The sequence below is a fragment of the Macrobrachium rosenbergii genome, chromosome 17, assembly GCF_040412425.1.
Source record: "Macrobrachium rosenbergii isolate ZJJX-2024 chromosome 17, ASM4041242v1, whole genome shotgun sequence".
Lineage (NCBI taxonomy): Eukaryota > Metazoa > Arthropoda > Malacostraca > Decapoda > Palaemonidae > Macrobrachium > Macrobrachium rosenbergii.
In genome coordinates, this window is record NC_089757.1 from 9,270,949 (window position 1) to 9,292,022 (window position 21,074).

General features: G+C 39.8%; 1 protein-coding gene across 1 annotated transcript in view; it reads right to left on the reverse strand.

Annotated features, from left to right (window-relative positions):
* Positions 1-524: 524 nt before the first annotated feature.
* LOC136847719 (uncharacterized) overlaps positions 525-21,074 on the reverse strand; it is a 40,817-nt gene continuing 20,267 nt past the window's right edge. The window contains exons 4-9 of the mRNA XM_067119581.1: positions 17,888-18,092; positions 7,290-7,541; positions 6,059-6,806; positions 5,689-5,931; positions 4,952-5,161; positions 525-4,817 (exon numbers count right to left, since the gene is read on the reverse strand). Coding sequence (XP_066975682.1) covers positions 4,581-4,817; positions 4,952-5,161; positions 5,689-5,931; positions 6,059-6,806; positions 7,290-7,541; positions 17,888-18,092 — 1,895 coding nt within the window. The 3' untranslated portion in view covers positions 525-4,580. The remainder of the gene's footprint in view (positions 4,818-4,951; positions 5,162-5,688; positions 5,932-6,058; positions 6,807-7,289; positions 7,542-17,887; positions 18,093-21,074) is intronic.

A 21,074-nucleotide genomic window follows, 5' to 3' on the forward strand; every position in this document is an offset into this window, starting at 1 on the left:
CCATGATCGTGCGTCTGGCACCGCTGTAGGTGCCAACAACACAGGCCACCACTGGACCGTGGCTGAAAGTTCCATGGGGCGCAGCTGAGAGTTTCATGGTTCCGCAGCTAAGAGTTTCATGCTGCATTACACGCTGTACAGAAAACTCGATTACGCTGAAGAAGCTTTCCTTTTCACACCTTAGGTGCTGTCCTTGGGGTATGTCCCATGCTGGCATAAGGCCTGCTTATTGCCAACTAACAGTGTTAGCTAGAAAATAGATTAGATACATACTCTTCAAGATAATGGTTCTGGAAATTTTCTCTCCTTTATGAGCCACAAAGAACCTTTATCGTTACATCGTTATTGTCTGTAAGACAGAGACATAGCATTTTGACCACAATCCTTTGTTAGCATGTCGGTTGCAGAGTCAGTTTTTTTTTTTTTGAGGGAAAAATTCAATGTTCGGTGAGCCACGAATATTGAAAAATCATACGGTTTATTTTATTGGGTAAACTCCAAGGGTAAGGAAATAAAAAAACTGGTAAAATCGTGTAATTGTCATTTAATGAGTTACTTTGGTACAATTACCTTAAACAAGCCTTAAACTAGAAATTCAGTTATCTAACTACTTATATAAAAAATGCCTCTAGCACGCCCTTGTCTATCAAGTCGCTGAGAAAAAAAAAAGTTACAATCACGCTCATCATTCACCATGCACGTACACAAATGACGTCATTTCCGTTCAGGAGTCCCATTTGCACCAATTTCACATGTCACTGAGAAACGAGGATGCGTTCAGTTTCCCTCTGCTGCAGACGCAAAACAGCCAGCAAAACTTGCTAGTAACGTGAACCAGCGAAGTACACTGAACGAATCCAGTGTCAGAAAAAAAAAACACTTGGCAACAATGTATTGAAAATTCAAATTCAACAAAGACATAAAATCACAACAAGCGATATGCAGTTATATATACATACATATATATATTCCTATATATGTATATAAAACAAAATTCAAATATCATTTGAACAAGACAATAAATAATTAATAAATAGGAAAATAAATAGATCAAATAAATACGTATACGTGTACAAAAGCCTAAAGCGTATATGCTGAGATCCTGCATATACACGCACCAGAATGTGTATACAATAATGATCATCCATGTGCATGTTGCAACAATTAATTGCTTGTTATGTTTCAGAAAGAAGATTGTGAGTGCAGGATTAAATTACATGTATCTTACAGGAAGTGTCGGAATGTCTAGTTCAGTTACGTCATGGGACCACAAACAATCCAGAGAAAAGCTTCTAAAAGCCCACTATACAAAAGAAACAAAATTTTTTGTACCTACGAGTAATGTATATATACGGGTATCTACATTCGTCATTTAAATAGTAAAAAGCCAAAACAAAAGCTTTCTTTATTGCATCTATGCTGTCATCGTGAGCTGCAGGTCACGACGCTCTAGTTTTTCAAATGAAGTTGGCTCTGTCCCCGATATCAAAGGTACTTTTTCGAGTTTTCCTCTGGGGACTCTGTGCCTAAGACCTTGGTAGTTAATGCCTTGTGAACCCGGCTCTCGGCAGAGCTAGTACTAGGTGCATCAAAACTGGACCGAAATATCAGAAACGGAAATTTATTAGATCTTAATTCTTATTTTTAGCCACCAAGGCACCAGTTACTTAGTCTTAATCAGTTACTTAGGTCTTACTTTTTATTTTTTGCCACCAAGGCATCAGTTACTTAGAACGGCGCTAGAAAAGCATGCATAACTAAATTGCATATACGGGAAGCGGTTATTTACATTAGGATATTAACAATGGGGTTAAAATGTGGCAATTGATGAAGGGAATATATTGACTGAGCCTTCACCTAATAAAAAAAACTTAAGTGTTATCTACTGCAGAAGGCGAGGCCCAACAGAATGGCTCTTGTGTATGTGGTGTGTTAATAGTCCTACTGTGTGTTAGTAGTGAAAGCGTCGCCAATTCGGTGGTGGTTAGTAGCCCTTTAAGTGCTAGTGTCGTGTTAGTCAAGAAGCTCGTAGGTGTTAGTTAGCACAGCAATGACGGTTGGTTAAAACACTTCGTGAGCAAGCAAGCAAGCAGTTTTGCGTAGCAGATACAAGCAAAGCGTTATTTGTTAGTAAGCATTGCGTAGGTTAGTAAGCATAAATTTTACATAATACCAAGCATTGCGTTCATTGGTAAGCATACCTGAATGACAAAAAAAAAAGTTATCAAGGTGTTAGTAAAGCATTAAGCAGGAAGTGAAGGTGTAAGCATCATGAAGTTTGGATACAGCATTATGGTTTAAAAACGCTTCTGTTACCAAAGCATTTTGTGTGTGTGTGGTTATTGTGCATACTAATAGGTCAAGCATCAATTCCTAATAAGCATTCCACTATTTGCTAAAAGAACTACCAAGCATAAAGCATTGCAGCAAAATGCCACAGACAAATTGCTGCACAATAAGCATTTAAAGCGGCAGTTAGTCATGCAGGCCAGTGTGTTATGAAGCATTGCGTCTAAAAGTCAGTATGAGGCACCGGCCGATTCTTAAGTATCCTAGTCAATTTAGGTTGTGTAAAACTAGTTTAATGGACTGAAAATCTAAGTCACTGAAAGCGCAGGTGTATAACAGTTAAAGTGTTATACCTAATCGACCCTAGCTAGCTATCATCTAATTCAAAGCCTCTGGGAGAAAATGTATCGGTAATTGCAATCAGTAGGATCCTACGAAAACTTTTGGTATTTATCAATAAAATTATGATCCATTCTTACAAAATTAAGGTTTAGGATTATCAAAGGCAAAATTCTCATATGGATTCCGAATGATCAAGGAAGATTTATACTTTTCGATTGATTCTGATAAAAGATTAAATATCATAAAGTTTTGCTTATAGACCTATTACTGGATAAGCGTATAACATGCTGTGCGTATATCATTGCGCCTAAACTACCTACCTACGAGGTCCCAATCAGTAATCTCTTGTTATTTTAGACTTTGAAGTAACAACTGTTGTGGAAGGTCGTGTGTGTCTTGCTGTAGACACAAGACTTCTTGTAGACGTAGACTTGCCATCCCCAGCCCCAAATATCACCAGCACCATTTGGATGGAGAAGAGAGCGGTGGCTTATTCGACTTTTCAGACAAGGTTTCCGTAAACTTAGTAGTTTATGTTCGTTAGAATCAAAAGCTGTTCTGGAAGCTATCTTTAAACTGCTCTCTGCTAATGGAGTATTTCAGAGAGATAGTACTTCTTTTTAAGTTTCAGAAGCTGCCGTTAATTTAGCATGTATTCCAAGGGAACATTTTAGAAAAAAAAAAAAGACTTGATTCCTTTTGTCCAGAAAGGAAAGAGGAATCATGTCATCTCTTCAGCTGAAAATGTCTTCTCTTTTCCCGGAAGAATTCGTGAGTATAAAAAAAAAGCCATCGCTTTTCTCCATCACAAAGAAATAAAAAACCCAGATTACCATCACCAATCGCCTTTCAGTCTGCAAGTCAAAAAAAAAAAAAAAATACAAGAAATAAACGGGCTTAGACATACATGAAAACATAGACGTCATGAGTTATTTAACATAAGTCCAATATTATTAACATGACATGCCGAGTATCACAATACGTCATGTCAGACAGTTATTGTGGATTAGTTATAAAAAAATAACACAAAAACAAAAGACACCTCTATGTATACCATCATAGAAGAGAGTTCTTTTGAAGTACTCAGAGAAATAATGCCCTTTGGTACTTTGCTTTTAATTAAAACAATTAGTCATCTTTTGTTGTATTGCTTATCTATTTTTAGAGATCATTCTGTTCTAATGCCCGAAAATAGCAGTGCCTAACCATATCGAATATTCAGAAGATCCACATGTATCAGAGAGGAGGTAGCTTGTCGTCATCGTAACTACCAAAAATCCCCCATTCCATTCTAAACGAATGTTAATGAAAAGTTATTTCAATCTTCTCGCCGGATTAATAAAAATTTATAACCTTGCTCTCCAGATTCGCCTGACCACCTGAAATGTATTTCTGGTGGTTTTAATCTACAATCTATCGGCATATTCCTTCGGTTACTGAAATCCCGTGGAAACTGTTCCCCATACAGTTATCAGAAATTTCACTGATTTATATCAGAACTTCCCCTGACATCGTAAATCATTAAGTTTACTAAGATTATCATTTTCGCAAAAGACTACTTTCACATCTTGGGCATGAGTACTCTAAATTGCAGGTAGTCAAGCTTCTATCTTTTTTTGCTGAAATTTGAAAAGCTTCCCCCCCCCCTTTTAGTCATCACAAATTGAAGCGATTTAAGACAACTCAGATTCTTTTCTTGTACCCTGTGAAATGACGACTCAAGCTTTCGTGATAGGATGCTTCTCCCTTCACACGATCTCCATTGGATAAAGCGAATCCTGTCGGACGTGCGCTGGGCGATGACGCCTTTCGGAAACTTGCTGAGATTGGTTTTGTATCACCCGGACATCTACCAGGTCTTTTTCGTTCACCATTCGCCTTCGGAAAGAGCCGAAGAGCCCCGGCCGAAAATCACCTGGTAGCCTGTTGGTGGCCAAGGCGGGAAAGCGTTAGATTCTTCTTGGGTATCCTGAATCGTAGAGTTTCCTGAGGGATTCTGTGGTCGTGGCTGGACTGAGGGGCTCCTCGAGCTTGCTCCTGCGGCGACGGTGCCATACGGCAGTCCATGCCACGATGATGACCAGCTGAGCAATCAGGAAGACCGAGCATGCTAGGACTAGACCCATCATGTTGATGCAGGTGCCGGAAACTTCTTCTTGCATGACCATTTCGTTGTCGCTCTTGACCTGTGAGATCGTGTAGATATGCGAAAATAAATAAAGAGCAAGGAAATGAAATTACAGCTAAAACATGTACACACGTATAGTATACAACACTTATTTATATCTACAAAAGGTCTTCTTTATTGACATGAACTTACATTGTTTTCACTGACTGAATCGAATTTGTTGATGGCGTTCTCTCGAGTAGGGGCCTTTGGACGTCCTCCGCGGAAGCCGAACTTATCAGAGATCTTGATGGACTGTACTACCAACAGTTCTTCAGGGATCTCGACGTCAGCCTCTCTCTTCCTTCTGTAATGCATCTCATGGGAAGCAATGTCGGCGGTAAGGGTATTCAACATCGTCACCTGCAATGAAATAATAGACTTAGGTTCACTTTCTAAGTTTCTGTAGATGATTCTTGTCGTTGCAATTATTTTGATTTCTCCTGTGGGTGGCTACTTGGGGAGGCCTTTCAGTGGACCTTATTGACCGATCTGGCTGATAGCTTTTATTTATGTCAGCTTGAGTATCCTATATAGTTTCCTGTAAAATTATTCTAAAGTACCTTGCTAAAATCATTTTTTAGTAAAGTACCTACAGTGATGTATATATATATATATATATATATATATATATATATATATATATATATATATATATATATATATATATACATACATCATGTTAATTAAGCTGATATATAAAAAATCACCTAACATTTTTTTTTGGCATTTGAAATTAGTCACATACCTAAAGAGGTAAATATTGCATTTTGATTGACAATCATTAATCTCAAAAGAAAGCCTGAAATATTAAGCTGAATAATGAAGTATATTGACAAAAGAATATGAAGTTTATAAATGAGAGACGTAATTTTGAATAGAATAATCACCTCCTGATGGGGTTCCCCTGGAACAAAGCTCACGAGGTAGTTGGGGAAAGAGTGTTCGATGATGTATGGAAGAGCCTCTCTCTTCTTGCGGCCATAGCTCTCTGTCTGTCGCATTTGTCCACCGAAGTCCATGACGTCACAGATGACGGGCTCGCAGGTGGGCAAGCAAGGGGTCACCAAGGCTCTGAACTGAACGATGTCGCTCGTTGGGAATTTGAAAGCATCGAAAGTGGCACCCAAGACCTGGCGAGAATTGAGACAGAAACCATTGTTCATTTCAAACAGCAGATCCACCAGTGATATAATAGTTAAATAAATCAAAAGTTGGCAAACAAGTATAAGAACGCCAAACCAAGAATAAATTAAGTACCTTGCCAGTGCTGTCCACCTTCAGGAGAGGCCTCATGATGGACATCTCAGTGGGACATCCGCGCCCGTCCAGGAGAGTGATGTTGTTGGTGTTGCCCCCGTCCATGGCAATGAGGTCGCGGACGAAGATCTCGTAGGGGGAGTTCCTGTCGACGATCTCGAAGCGAAGCTGCAGCATGTCTCCCACGGAGGCGTCGGCAATGTCATCTCCGTTGCGGTTGGTCACCCTCATGATGACGTTGGGAGAGTCCACGGTGCTTCCCTCTTCAAGGGCGGGCCTGATGTCGCCCTCGACGGTGAGGTCGACTCGGTTGCTGACGCTCTTGTTGGTCAAGTCGTACTGGCAGTGGACGCTCAAGCCCAGGTCAGCGGAGGTGACGATCATGTCGTGGTGTTGGATGATGACGTCGTTGCTGTACCTGGAGGCCGAGTCCCGCTCGACGTCGCAGTCGATGTCGTTGTAGGACATGCGCAGCTCGAACTCGAGGGCATCCTCGATGTCATTGACGCAGGTGTTAGGGGAGCCCTTGGCGTAGATCTTGCCGTTGAAGATCTTGGACGTCTTGATCTTGGCAACCATGTCTCCGGACCGGCACTCGATGGTGACGTTGTAGCAGGAGGACAGTTCGTAGGTGGCTGAGCCGGGGATGTCAAGGTAAGGCTCCTCTACGTGGGTGAGAGTGGCAGCGGCGTGGTGGGACAGACGGCACACATTGTCTCCGGTATCGCCGTAGTCGAAGGAGTGGCATCTGACGGGGGGCACAAACTAGATGAGTGAAGGTGGCCTTCGTAAAGGAGCAAATCATTTTCTTCATACTTAGAAGTTAACCAGACCGGAACGAAATGTTGGTAGCTAGCTAAGGCTTAAAGGAACACAGAAGAAAAGCTGAGAAACTGACAAACGAGAAAAAATATTAGATAAAACAGACTTCTATACGAGAGCGTGAGTTATAAAATCAAATAGAGGGGATATAAGCACAGAGTACACAGACTAGAAGGAGAGGAAAAGAAGCGGTCATCGATCTGACCTGTCACCGGTTGTGACGGAGAGACCAAAATGATTTATGTCAGTTTACCTAAATATAAATATCAGTAATTATGTATTCTGACAGCCAACAACCTCAAAATTTAACATGAAGTAGGGATTCTGTTGAAGTATTGAAAAAATCTCTCTCTCTCTCTCTCTCTCTCTCTCTCTCTCTCTCTCTCTCTCTCTCTCTCTCTCTCTTTACCTGTAAGGAGCAGTGAGACAGAGCCTCTTGCAGTCTTCCAAGCTGTCCACGTCCTGGAAGACGGAATCCACAGTCTTGAGGATGCGACCTTCCATTTTCTGGAATTCGCACAGCCTGACGGGATCGTCGACGCAGTTGTTCTCCAAGAAGTCGTTGTTGTCGGCTGCTCGGAAGGCTCCTGTACCCACTGCTGTGTGTCGGTCCATGTCGGAAATTCGGCAGTCGCCGGTTGCGTTGTTGAAGTTAGCTGATCTGTGAACAGAGAGCCAAAGGGCAAAGGTTAGAGAGAGTGTCTCTCCTCCGCAGTCCGGAGTTCGACTTACTTTGCTTGAGGCTACGCTTAAATTTACAGTAATTCATTTACCCTTTCATTTTTACCTTTTATTTATTTCTTTTTTGTACTGTTTATCATTTGGAGTTAATATAATAAGCCGACATTTTTTATTTGCTCTGTTGCGTCGAAATCGGTGTTCATTTCTGATTAAAGACTTGCTGAATTGCTTGAAAATGCGGAAAGAGAGTTATGTGTTATTAATATCACGAAAGATGAAATTTCTACTGTATCATTAAAGTTTAAGGGTTCCTAAATGTTCTGAAAACTGAAATAGAAGAGAATGCAAAAATATAAAGAAACAGCAGTACAAAGACAATAAATAGGAACAAAGAAAAAACAAAGACTGATGAGCAGCAAACTGGAATTGATAGCGTGCTGAGGTTTTGAAAACAACGGCTGGAAAGAAACCGCCTGGTGTAAGGCAACTAATTATTGTAACACATGGAATTAACCGACACAGAAATCTTCAATCCGTTACGCATAACATAGCCATAAGGATGTGATGATGAGCGAGTAGCATCCCTCCTGCAGGTATAATTATTTAACCTTTGTATATCGAGTGAAATCAAAACTTTGTGGCAGTCAAAATAATTTTTGCAATTTAGTTTATGGTGGATTTTATTATCATACATCAGTTTTTACGGATGTTCTCCGCGTATGTGTGTGTGTTTTGTCTAATGCAGCTTCATCAAAAACAGTAAATTTGCATAAAAAGATATTTTGATAATTGGCATTATTTGACAATGGTTCCTCTGATTAACTTGCTAAACTGCAATCTATGGTAACAGCTAGAATCAAACTCGGCTTTAAATATTGCCAGACCACGTATTAAAGCTAGTTGGGTGTTGCTTCCATCTTAACTCTTGATTGATGGAAGATCTCAAGTTTGTTATTCCGGACTGTCCTGAAAAAACCACTTTGCATTTTAACTGATTGTGACGACACAGAGATGACTGATATGAACTCAGAATCGCCTGATATCCAGATCTTCACAATATGATTATATTTTCTTCCTCATGACCTCGAGTATCCTTAACTTCAGTGATCTCGTTAAAGGACTGCCGGGCCTTCACCGTATTCTGATATAGAGTTTCCGCTTGCAAATTACTTTAAACTTCCATGAGAGTTGTTTTCAGACAGACAAAGGCAGGGATAAATAAATAAAAAAAAAAAACTCGAACGGCAGAGAACCCTTATCACACGCGTTGGCTATACTATTTACCGACCCAAAAGGCCGTGAAATTGTCCGCCATTACGTCACTGACTGGGCATTAAGACTTTTTTCACCGACGGGAATAGGTTTGTCGGGGAGTTAAGGAACCTGCCGTCTGCGAAAACGGACGATCATAATAAAAAAAAAAAGCTCTTTCAGATGGCATCGCTCAGAAGGAAGACAGGTAACTCTATAGGCTTCCAATGACTAGACAGTTCGCCCTCTTGGACGTTATTCTATGGGAAAAAGTCATTAGCTTTTAAAGTGAGATGATTAAAAAAAAGGAGGGACACGAGTGAGGTGGGAAGCGGGGGGTGGGGGGGAGAGTGTTGAGGCTTCCCCTCCTACGTCAATTTTCCAGCAGCAAAGGAGGTTTAGATTGGCTTTCGAGAGGCTGTGCTGTATAAACATGATTCCCTTTGACGAGACAAACAAGCAGAATGATACTACAGACGTTTGATTGTTCCGTTTGTATGGTTCTATGGCCTCTCACTTTCTGCCCCGTCACGAACACACACTAGTGGGAAGGGAGATAAGATGACTTTGGGAATTTTTTCCTCCTGGTCCAAGAATGGAACCCAATCTAGTTTGTTCAGGTGTCAGCCGAGTTTGCAGCCATTATTACTGAACGAAATGACTGTATGGTAATTACACTGAAAATGCATTTCAAATTGTTAATCTCTCCTTCACAAAGGAAATGTCCTACTGGTCATTGCGTTAATACCAGATGAATGAATAGGAATTTGAACTGAAAATAAGTTCAGTCCCAATTTAACGGCTGATCTCCGCATGTGCTCTAATACTGAACCCAGCCGAACAGATGAAGACCCGGTAGATTTGATATACAGATTGAACACTTTTTTTTTTTTTGTGTTAAGTTTGTCTTTTAAACTCACTTTCCGTTGGGTGACTAACTGACTGAAGAGAAGAGACAACGCCACAGCTCTCACAGATTATATATACTTAAGCCTGTTTTGTTTAAAAGTGAATTATTTTTTTTTTTAGTCCGAAAAGTTAAGTCACACGAGCAAAGCTCATCTCCTCCGGAACAAATATCCCTATCAGAAAATTTAGTAGTTTTTTTGTGATATAAGTCGAGTTTTTTCCAAAATAAAAATTTGACAACGTTTGCGATTCATAAGAGAAACTTTTGCAGTTAACAGCTGCGTGCTATCGATGAAGAAAATTTTGCTCTTCTAATATAATCCTTAATTGTGTTGCAGTTATAAAAAAAAATTCAAGCAGCCGGTCAGTTGCACACACCAAATTGAGAAATTAAAATTGCTCTTTGCATCAGTATTTATAATTAACAGAGTTATTTCTCCGTCTCTTCTGCTGGTGGTTTATTCCCTGTTTTCTCAACTTTCCCGCTTTCGTTTTTCGAACGCAGCCTGAATGCCTAATTATTCAGCTGAGAAAAGTTAGAGAGCCAAAAAAAAAAAAAAAAAAAACAGGATTTAGGTGATTTTGAAAGGAAGTTTAGTTTTATGTTTTTTCAGAGAAATAAATCTGATTTTCTTGTAATATATCAGACGTCGGTGAAACCCAAAGCGAACGTTGGGAGTTAGGTGCAATGGGCAATACGTTAAAATGAGGCCCACCACTCAGCAGAAAAATCCTTTGCAACGATGGGGACTTCGGGAAGGAAAGTATGTTGCACACGTGAGTTTACCTTTTTATTCGAAAAATGATTACCTTTTGTTAATCAAAATGGGTTGTCATTCTAAAGGAACGAATGTGAATTACAAAATTAGAGTAAAAAACTGACAAACGATAAAGGTGCATCAATGACCATTAAATATATATAGGGACAAACAGAAATAAATACAACAGTTAAAAAGGCGATGGTGGATGACTCTTAAAAGTAGTATTGCAGCCTCTGTTGAACTTTGGAGGATTAATGCAGTAATATTCAACAACCGCGAAAAATTAATGACTGATGTATATATATATGTAGATATATATATATATATATATATATATATATATATATATATATATATATATATATATATATATATATATATTGTGTGTGTGTGTAAAAGAGAAGAGAGAGAGAGAGAGGCGGGGGAGGGGAGGGTTCATCGTATTTCCAAGAGGGAATTTGGATTTCAAACCCTTAGATGGACAATAATGAGACAAGCAGACACGCATACAGAGTAAAGATGACCTTTGGGGGGAACCGTCAGCCCCATACCGCTCTTCCAAGTCGTCAAAGGTTTCAAAGGTCTGCGGTGTGGCGCGCATTCTCGTGACCTTTGACCCGACACCTTTTAGGAACAGTTATGAACCAAGGATTTATGACCAAACAGTGGGAAAGACAAAAGGCTGTTGTTTCCCTTCTCCGGCTTCTTCTTCTTCTTTTTGTTTGTCTTGACGAACAAGCGTGATCTTTTATCGACTGGTTGCGAAGCTGTTTTTAATGTCACGACTCCCGGATCGGCGAGCATGCTTACGATTATTAAGATAACGACCCTTTTTGTTTGCCATAGAATTTTCTTCCCCTGGCGCTTCTTACCTGATATGGTTGGGTGTTAAGTCGTAATAACAAACGAATATTATCGAGCATTAGATCAAGACCTTCATAACGTTTCCCTTGTTAGAGTTTTCGCAGAGAATAGGTTGCATAGAATTCTTGCCAATCAATGTCGCTTGGTGAGCCACCTCTTGGCAACCAAGTATTCGCCGGCATGTCAATAACTGCCCAACGTCTCTCCGGTTATTATATGTGGTAATGTAATGATGTATCATAGAACACAAGTGGAACAGCCGCATACCTGTATCATACTTCATGGTGATTCAAAAGATCGCCTTACAACTCACGGAAAACGAAACGATGCCATCCCAACCGCCCCTTTTTTTATCACCTGTCTCGGGAGCCACGCGCATGCGCGGTTGACAATTGGAGTTCAGAGATCACTAACTGTTTCCAAACCATTGAGAGGAGAGAGAGAGAGAGAGAGAGAGAGAGAGAGAGAGAGAGAGAGAGAGAGAGAGAGAATGATCCGTAGAAGCACCAAGCTACATTTTCCATGATAGTTCCTGTGGGTGTTCGTCCATGACTCCTGACTCTCGTAACGAAGAAAATTGCTATTTACTGAGAGAGAGAGAGAGAGAGAGAGAGAGAGAGAGAGAGAGAGAGAGGAATGATCCGTATAAGCACCAAGCTACATTTTCCATGATAGTTCCTGTGGGTGTTCGTCCATGACTCCTGACTCTCGTAACGAAGAAAATTGCTATTCACTGAGAGAGAGAGAGAGAGAGAGAGAGAGAGAGAGAGAGAGAGAGAGAGAGGTTGGGTGAGGGGCTCTGGGTCTGTGGGAGTGCAAAGCTACATTCCCCGTTGTTTTATACAACACCCCTTGACTTTCACGTGGGTGTACGCCAGTAACTCCTCGATCTGGCGACCAGGAAAATGACTGTTTACGGAAGGTCATAACGGGTTGGGACGGCGAGCTGTTGTCTTTCGACGACGTAGGGGCGAGAATACACACTGACACACAAATTGAAAGAACGTGCTTCCTGTCAATTTTTTTTCCTCTCCTTATATTGTTTCTCACGTTCGACTGGTTCTGATAATTTCTCGGTCATTTGATAGTTTAAAAGGGTCCTAGTTTCATCCTTTATGTTAAAAAGGATAATATCATCAATCTGATCTGAACCAGTGACATGAAGTTTCACATTTACGAATGACCAAGCCTTATCAGCTTCTGTGTCATTAATGTATTTTTCTTTTATTTTAAGAACCGAGCAGCAATGGCAGTGCAACAAATGAATAATCTTTCAAAAGTACATCTTCAGCTTTGCCCTTTATTCTACGTAATTTTTCCTTTGACTTCATCTACAGTGTTTTTATTACAGGCGATTTATTTTGATATTCCAAAGAGGCTTGGCTCCTAGGAAACAAGACCAGCATCCTTGTGTTAATATAAGAGTTTGAAATCCCATAGTTTTTTCCTTTGGTCGCAGTTGTTTCGTGACCTGGTGTGATACGTTTAGCCACGCATTATTTCTCATGATAGTCCAACAACAAAAAATGATCTTCAACTCGAAATTCGATTTGATCACGAGAACAAGCGGTAGTAAAATTCGTGGTACGTCACGCTCGCAAATTCCCAACGCTCTACAAAAATTCTGGTTATTGTAGGCTGGATAACTCCGTTTTCCAACAATAACGTGTTGCGTTATGAATGCGGACATGTGGTTTTTTTTTCTTTTTTGTACAGTTTTGATAACACTCAGAGACTTAGTGACACCTGTGCGGACACTCAAGTACACAAGTGCGCGCGCAAACGCGCCTTCAGGTGACATCTCCTGCGTGTGTTTGTGTGTGGGAAAGAATGTCCCGTTTTTCCCGGCCATCACAGACCGAACGTTTTTTTTGATAGTGGGAACATTTCACTCGAGACTAAACATGGTGCAAAGTCCTCTCTCTCTCTCTCTCTCTCTCTCTCTCTCTCTCTCTCTCTCTCTCTCTCTCTCTCTCTCTCTCTCTCGTTTTCCCTTCGTCATGTTCTCCTCTTTCTTCCTTCCCTTATATGTTCACCACGCCTTTCCTCACCTCCTCCCTGTTTCCATTCCTCTTAGGGAGTCTTCCGTTATGCTGACACATTCTTCAACTTTCAATTTTTTGCATTAGTGTGAATTGCATTTTTCCACCCAGCCTTCCTTTAACACTTCTCTGTTCATGCTCTTATGCCGTATTTATCCTTTCTGCATATTCAGAGACCCTTTCTAAAGGAAAAATACGTCATTTCTATTTCAGGCTTTCTTACTAAAGGTCTTGATGGCAAGTTATAACCGAGATTTATCGTTGCGCAGATAGAAATTTTGTAATAAACAGGAGAAATTCAATTTGTCTGCAGTACTCAAAGAGATGATCTACAGTTATATGAAAACTCTGTGTTCAAATATATTGCACAAAATTTCGGGGAAATTCACCGCAGCCAACAGACATAATATTACGAAAGAAAAAAATAGCAATTCTTCTCACTAAATCTTGGAACCAAACCAATAATTTAAAAAAAAAAAAAGCCTCCCCCCCAAAAATACTCAGATAAATTTGCCGTAATGAGTCCAAGATAACTCATAAGAATTGCCGATTCATCAAAACTCTGGCAATTCTCCTCAGAATTCCCCGCAGACGGACAGACACGAACACACGAATTTCCTTCGATTGAAAACGGAAGCGCTTTGCGGTAGCAGCGGAGAGAAGTAACGGGGACGCCCACCGACCGATCGGGTTGTCGCTTATTAACGCGTTTGAGGAAACCGTCCCTGTAACAGGAAGTTGAGAGCCGCCTATCCGTGAAAGAGAGAGAGAGAGAGAGAGAGGGAGATACGAGGGTGCACGTTCTCGAGATATACATCGAGTATGTTATGATAGACATGCCAAAAGAAGAGAGAGAGAGAGAGAGAGAGAGAGAGAGAGGTGTTTATCACTTCAGTTTTAAGGCCTGTGTAAGCCAACATTCTTTGCTCGTAGCTTCAGTAACAAATAAACTAGCCATGTGTCATATTCTCTCTTCTTCTCTCTCTCTCTCTCTCTCTCTCTCTCTCTCATATACACGACCCAGACAAGGGTTAGGAAGTTTAAATATGAACCTGGCAATACCCCATGTGTTTATCTCAAAGAACCGCTCAGTATTGTGGAAAACTGTTTTTTATATATATATATATATATATATATATATATATATATATATATATATATATATATATATATATATATATATATATATATATATATATATATATATATAACTGAGGAAAGTTGAACACTGGTGCACAAAATTTTCTGCCTTTACTTTAAAGGATTACAACTGACTTGACTTAGATGTCTGCATATAATGTGAAAGCAAGAATTTTCTTTCCTACCCAAGGGAGGATATTAGCTTGAGCAGAGCTTCAAAAACAAAGAAGAGTTGAAAACCCGGATGAGAGAGAGAGCGAGAGAGAGAGAGAGAGAGAGAGAGAGAGAGAGATAATGAATAATGTTGACATGGTTACAGCGAGCTCTTTTGCACAAAGGCGTCTTTTGTTGCTCTGGTGAGCTGGTGAGTTACGCTGACCCCTCTGATAAGAGAGAGAGAGAGAGAGAGAGAGAGAGAGAGAGAGAGAGAGAGAGAGAGAGAGAGAGAGAGAGAGAGAGAGAGAGAGACTTAACTGCTACCTACTGCTTGGTCTTGATTTTGAAATATGTTGATATAACTCCAACGGAATATTGTTATTTACAGCAGGTTATTTAGATTAGTAGTTTACACACTTAGCGAAAGGAATTTACTGAGTAACTTCCACAGTTTTTTTTTTTAAATATCCAGCAAGCTAGTTCCAGAATTCTGTACGCATTCCCATATTCACTTGAACCAATGTATACATAATCCTAAATTCACTTGAATCAGTGTATACATAATTCTAACTTCACTTGAACAGTTCATTACATATTCACCAAATAACCTCCAATATTCTGTCCGTGTGCTCCAAGTTAGTTCAAAATTCTGTAAACATTTCCCAGTTCACTTTGAGAATCCTGTTTGCATTGCTGCATCACTTGGAGATATCTGAACATATTTCTGAAGTTTATTCAGGAATACTCCTAACATTCTCGGGTTACTTCAAGAACTATTATACTCTTTATGTAACTATGATAATTCTAGTAATACTTCGTAAACGGATTAAAAATTTTAAAAATTTTCCCAGGAGATCTCTACGGATAGTCATATTTACCTCCAGATTATTAGATGGATTCTGTTCATTTTCTCATGTGAACTGCAAAATAATGTACACGTTCATCAAAATGAATTATTTAATATTTTTTATTGCATCTCTCGTCAGGCTTTTGTTTCTTGTTTAGATAATTTAAACACTTGCACGCAATTGGTCTAGCATATCTTCCCACGATGCTATTTCAGCAAACATACCCAGAGAAATGGTTGGAATTCAGTTCCATGGCGGTATTAGACAAGGTCTAAAGACCTTGGCAGCGAAGCCCTAGGGAGGCCTGCCTTCGTAGGATTCCGCAGTTTTTACTCGCTAGACCCAGTTTCACCTCTAACAGAACCCACTCTCTCATAATTAGGATCTTTTGGCTGTGTCAGTGTACCTGGCCTTTGCGCCCGCTAGCTAAGAACCTGTCACTCAGCCAACAGTCTGTTTTCTTCATCCCAAAAACTCCGGTGCAACGCTTCCTTAGAATTCTTTTAAGCTAGATACTTAGCCTACTTTAAATCCAACAGGCCAAAGTGCTGTGCCAATAGATTAATTTAATTTTACTAACAGATTACTATAATCCTATTAAATTGGAAGACTAAGATTAATTTTATTAGGTCAGAGGATTGCTGTATCAAGAGATTGCTCCAATCACGGTCGGTCAGAGGAGTTACTTTAATTCCAGTAAATGAAAAATTATATCAGTTCTTGTTAAAAATATTACATTAACGTCAGTTGTTCCATGGCTCGTTTTAATTCCAGAAATGTCAAGAGATTGCTGTTACAAAACATTAACAGACATAATTTCACTGTGATTAATGAATATTTAGCTTCTAAAATCTCCCACCAGCGAAAAAGATTGAAGTCAAACCCCAGATACCCACCCATACTGAGTACATCTGCACGGTTTTAATTTCTTTGAAATCCCATGACATCGATCGACAGCATTTTTTTTTTTTTTTTTACTTGGAAAGTCCCACAGCAACCGATTAACCCGATGAAGATCACTTTCAGACGAGGTGTAAATTCCTAGTGTTGGAGACTTCAAATTTGTCGCAAAAAAATTACTGATACTCGGGCACAGCCAAAGATTCCAATTAAGATTACAGCTACAACGGTACGTGCCTGGCCCCTGGCAAGGACTTGAAGGCTGCCACCTGTCTTTCTGACCTTCTCTGCGTATTTTCCCGAGCTCGTCTTTAGAAAGATACACAGCCCCACACACACACACACTTGTTTCTGTCATATATAAATATATATACGAAAGCGAATTTATGCATGGGTGGAAAAATAAGTAAATGGTTGGATAGTTGGGAGCACTGCAAACAATCTTCGGGGTTAGAGCTAGATTACAAAAGTGATTTAAGAAAATTTCTCGGGGAATGTCAGTCTTCACATAAAATATCTTTCTTTCAATGGCCCCCCTTGACATTAGCCACAGCAAAACTGAGCGTTGCTGCGTTAGCGTATAGCACAAATGCATGAAGAACCTGCTCGTCACAAGAGTTACTGATAGGAGGTCATAAAGAACTGGAGAAGAGATACCTGCTACTGACTGACTAACTCGCTTGTGCTCACGTGAAATATTCTACGGCATTTTGAAAGTATTAGAAATGAAAATCACTGTATCAGTTGATAAGAAGTGCGTAGTTACTCTACACAAGAGAATAAAATTTCAATGATGGTAGGTCATGGTAAGAAAAGTAGAGGCACCTTACCGACAGGGGAACTTGCATTCTCTCACAGGCAATATACTACAGTATTTAGAAAATCACGATGATTGCTATCCCGTAGGGGGTGGGGTCGTCAGTGCACCTCACGTGATGCACTGCAGGCATAACTAAAGGTTGAGTAAAAAAAAAAACCACAATAATGTAATTGACAAAATTTTATTTTTCAAGATACAAAAAAATACAAAAAAGGATAAAAAACAAGGGAGCTTTCGACCGTTTGCGCAACGGTCCTCTTTTTGTATCTTGAAAAATACAGTTTATCAATTTCATTATTGTGGCTTTTTTACTCACCATTTTCGACCACAATGTAGTGATGCACCACAGATAACTAAAGGTTGTTTTAAGTGTCCCTAGCTGCACCCACTGTTCAGACTTACACTTCACCTCTATTTTCACTTCCTTTCTTCCATCTTCCTGTCTAACCACTCCAGCCCCCTCTTTTCACTGAATGGTTGAAAATGCCCCAGTGCTTGGCTTTATAGACAAATTTCCATCAAGCAAATCATGATAGCCAAAATTTCTAGCTGTGAGCATCCCTACACAGGAAAAGAAAATTAGAATTACCCATTAACAAACAGAGAGAGGAAAAAGAAAAAAATAGACAACTTACCTGCAGGGGAACTCGCTCTCGCTCAAGCAGAGTGCCTGGCATTCCTCCCTGTTGGAGACCCGCCTCCTCTTCTTGGTGAATCCGCTCAGTTCGAATCCCATGACTCGTTCGAAGCTCCATGCGCGGTCGCAGGAGGGCGCATTCCTCAGGCAGTTTTTCTGCACGTAGAGCGTAAAGACCGGAAACTGGGAAGATGTCAGTGCGCCTGGAGGGGGGAAAAAGACAAGAACAAAAGGAGTTCTCAGTTTTGTTTTTCAGGATTCTTTCTTTCTTTCAATTTTTTGAGGTGGGGGTGGTGGTGGGGAGATTGTATTTTCTTTCTCTGCAGTTGATTGTTTACCTTGCAAGGATAATAATCCCGGGAGGGATGTGGCCGAGTAATTTTCAGGTGATTTGGAACACCGGATTGTTTATGACACTATTACTGCTGGGGAAGTTGGCCATTACGAAATGCTTGAGGCAGTAACGCCAGAACTTTAATCTTAATGCTTACAGAATTACGTAGTTTTTAGTCTCTATTTTATCTGGGCTCGACAAGTGGAAAGATTTTTATCTTGTAAAGGAAAAGGATAAATGTATGATAACCATCTAAGACTGGTTTGAGTGTCGCAGATATACAGGCATGAGAAACTGTATATCACATTTTGCAGTAGACTACAAAACTAAGATTGCTTTAGAACTAACAAAGCACCGGAATAATTCCTGTACATCTTATACTTTTTTTTTCCATTTCTATCTACTGTAGATTTAACTTTAAAGAGTAACAGTTCTTTTTTATCTCTTTTCTGTCTTCATTTTACACAAACATATATATATATATATATATATATATATATATATATATATATATATATATATATATATATATATATATTATATATACTGTATATATCTGCGTATAAATCAAGCTTTAACATGATACCTTTAATATCAGGTTTCGTTTTAAGATTTAACTGCGTAAAGCTTTTATCCATCACCTGAAATTTCGGAGATCATAACAGTTTCCCGTATCCCAATCGTCTGCGCAGATTTTCACGCAGGCTTAACCGTTACGACATACTGGGTAATTTATCATTCTTCATGACTGCACCGTGCCGACATAAGATTCCTTTCCACTGAGCATTGAAATCGCCGCTAGAATTGATTTTTTTTTTATATTGCCGTAGTAAACTGACTTTTTTAACTGCTCCACAGTAGCAATGATCACCACCCATTTGTTTTTTTTTTTTTTATTGCCATAGTGAACTGATTTTTTTTTTTTTTTACAGATTCACGGCACCAATGCACACCAACCATTTTTTTTACCAGTAAAAGTATGTACGGTGTTAAGTAATCCAAATCTGATATGTTCCTTGAGCTGAACACCTCTGTTTTTGAAGGAAACCACGAAACTAAGAAACGAGGTCGATAATTTTGACTTCTTTAAAATTAATTTCTATATATTTACTATATGCTCTTGGTTTTCTATGTTTCGGTCATGTTTTCAATTAAAGCCACTCTATACCCGGTTAGAGTCTGTAAGTATTTTAGCAGCATTGGCTAATGCACAGAATTTCCTGGTGACATTTAAAGAAAACACTTTTAGATCAATAGACACAATCACCCGTTGGTTTCGTCACGGAAGGAAAGGGAGTCTTCAATTTTATTTGACCCATCTATCATGCGTCAACTTTTCTTATGACAGATTATTTGTTTTGTTACTTATTCAGTTACTCTACACATTTTTCATGTGTCAAGACAAAAAACGGAGCAGTTGTGTCAGTATTTCAATACGTAAATCTTGTAAAAACACATTCGAATATTCCAAATCATCTGAGAAAATCCAAGAATATGTTGGACGAGGAAACCGGGGTTATTAATTTTTTTTTTTTTTTTATCTTAACTGCAAACATTCTAAACCGTTCGGTAATTTGTGTCCCTAAAGACAGATATTACGGAACCTTCCATCACTGAATGACCTCTCCTACCGCCTGATTATCCAACAAGAATTCGGGAGGACCTCTGGAAGATAAAAATATTAGAATTAACGCTTCTTCCTTGAGCTTCCCGACGTCGCACGAGCAACGGGACACCTCGTCACTAACATCCAAAAAAAAAAAAAAAAAGGGAATTGCATGTAAAAACGGGATGTGACGCAATGGAAAAACGACCCTGTTCCGTCTGGCTGTACGGATGTCATTGGCGAGAGATGGCGAGAATGATTAGTTATCTTCATCAGACCAAGAGTGTGATTATAGGCTCTCCGGAGGGAGACCTCCTTTAATCATATACACGTCCCGGGAGACGATTTCTGCCATTTTGCTAATGAGAGGGTGATACTTACATTATAAGATGCGGGTAGAATCATTACAGCGAATCTTATGTCATTATATTATTGGGACTGGGGCATGATTGCCTGATTAGATTAGGGGGGAAAAAGGTAAAGTAATATTAGGTGGATTGTTCGTGAAGGAAAGGTGAGCCATCTTTCGGTTTCTTTAAGGTTAGGTAGAAATGAGAGCGCCAGATGAGCAACTCAGTATAACGGGACGATTGTTTGAGAAAATGGACGGAACTGAATTATTTGAGAGATGCTGGGAATGATTCAGTTAATGTCTAGATCGATACTGCAGTACATTTTTCTCCGCTGTACAAAACACGATGAGTGCCATCGTTTGTTGACGCCAAAGCACAGACTGTAAGCATCTCAGCGTTGCGGTCCAACTGGATCTCAGACGGAATTATTTTGGTTTCTGCAAAAACGCAACTTTCCCATGGCAAAAGAATCCGCAGAAGAAACGGCGGCGGCAATAAAGTATCACTTGGGTAACGAAGTTGAATTGAACACAATTAGCCAACCATTGCGAACGTCCAGGAGGTAGTGCAGACAACAAGAGACAAACAGGCAACCGGTACGGCCAAGCTGATTTTCTTTCCGTTTTCTTTGGCGAATGTCACTCGGGCGGATACTTAAGCATTTCCTTCCTCTCCGGCTTCGTGAAATAAATCTCCGAGCTTATTGAACTGAAACCTCATTTCCTTTGAGCCCTTTTCATCACTGCTGAGTTGATTAATTACATTGGTTAAAGTGTAACACAGATATCGAGGACAAATTAAGGATTTTTGTGTTTAGCCCTTGAAGCTTGGCAGCCTAATTGTTACGGTAGTTTGAGGTTGAGTAAAGATACCGGTTGTTGTTGGAATGGGG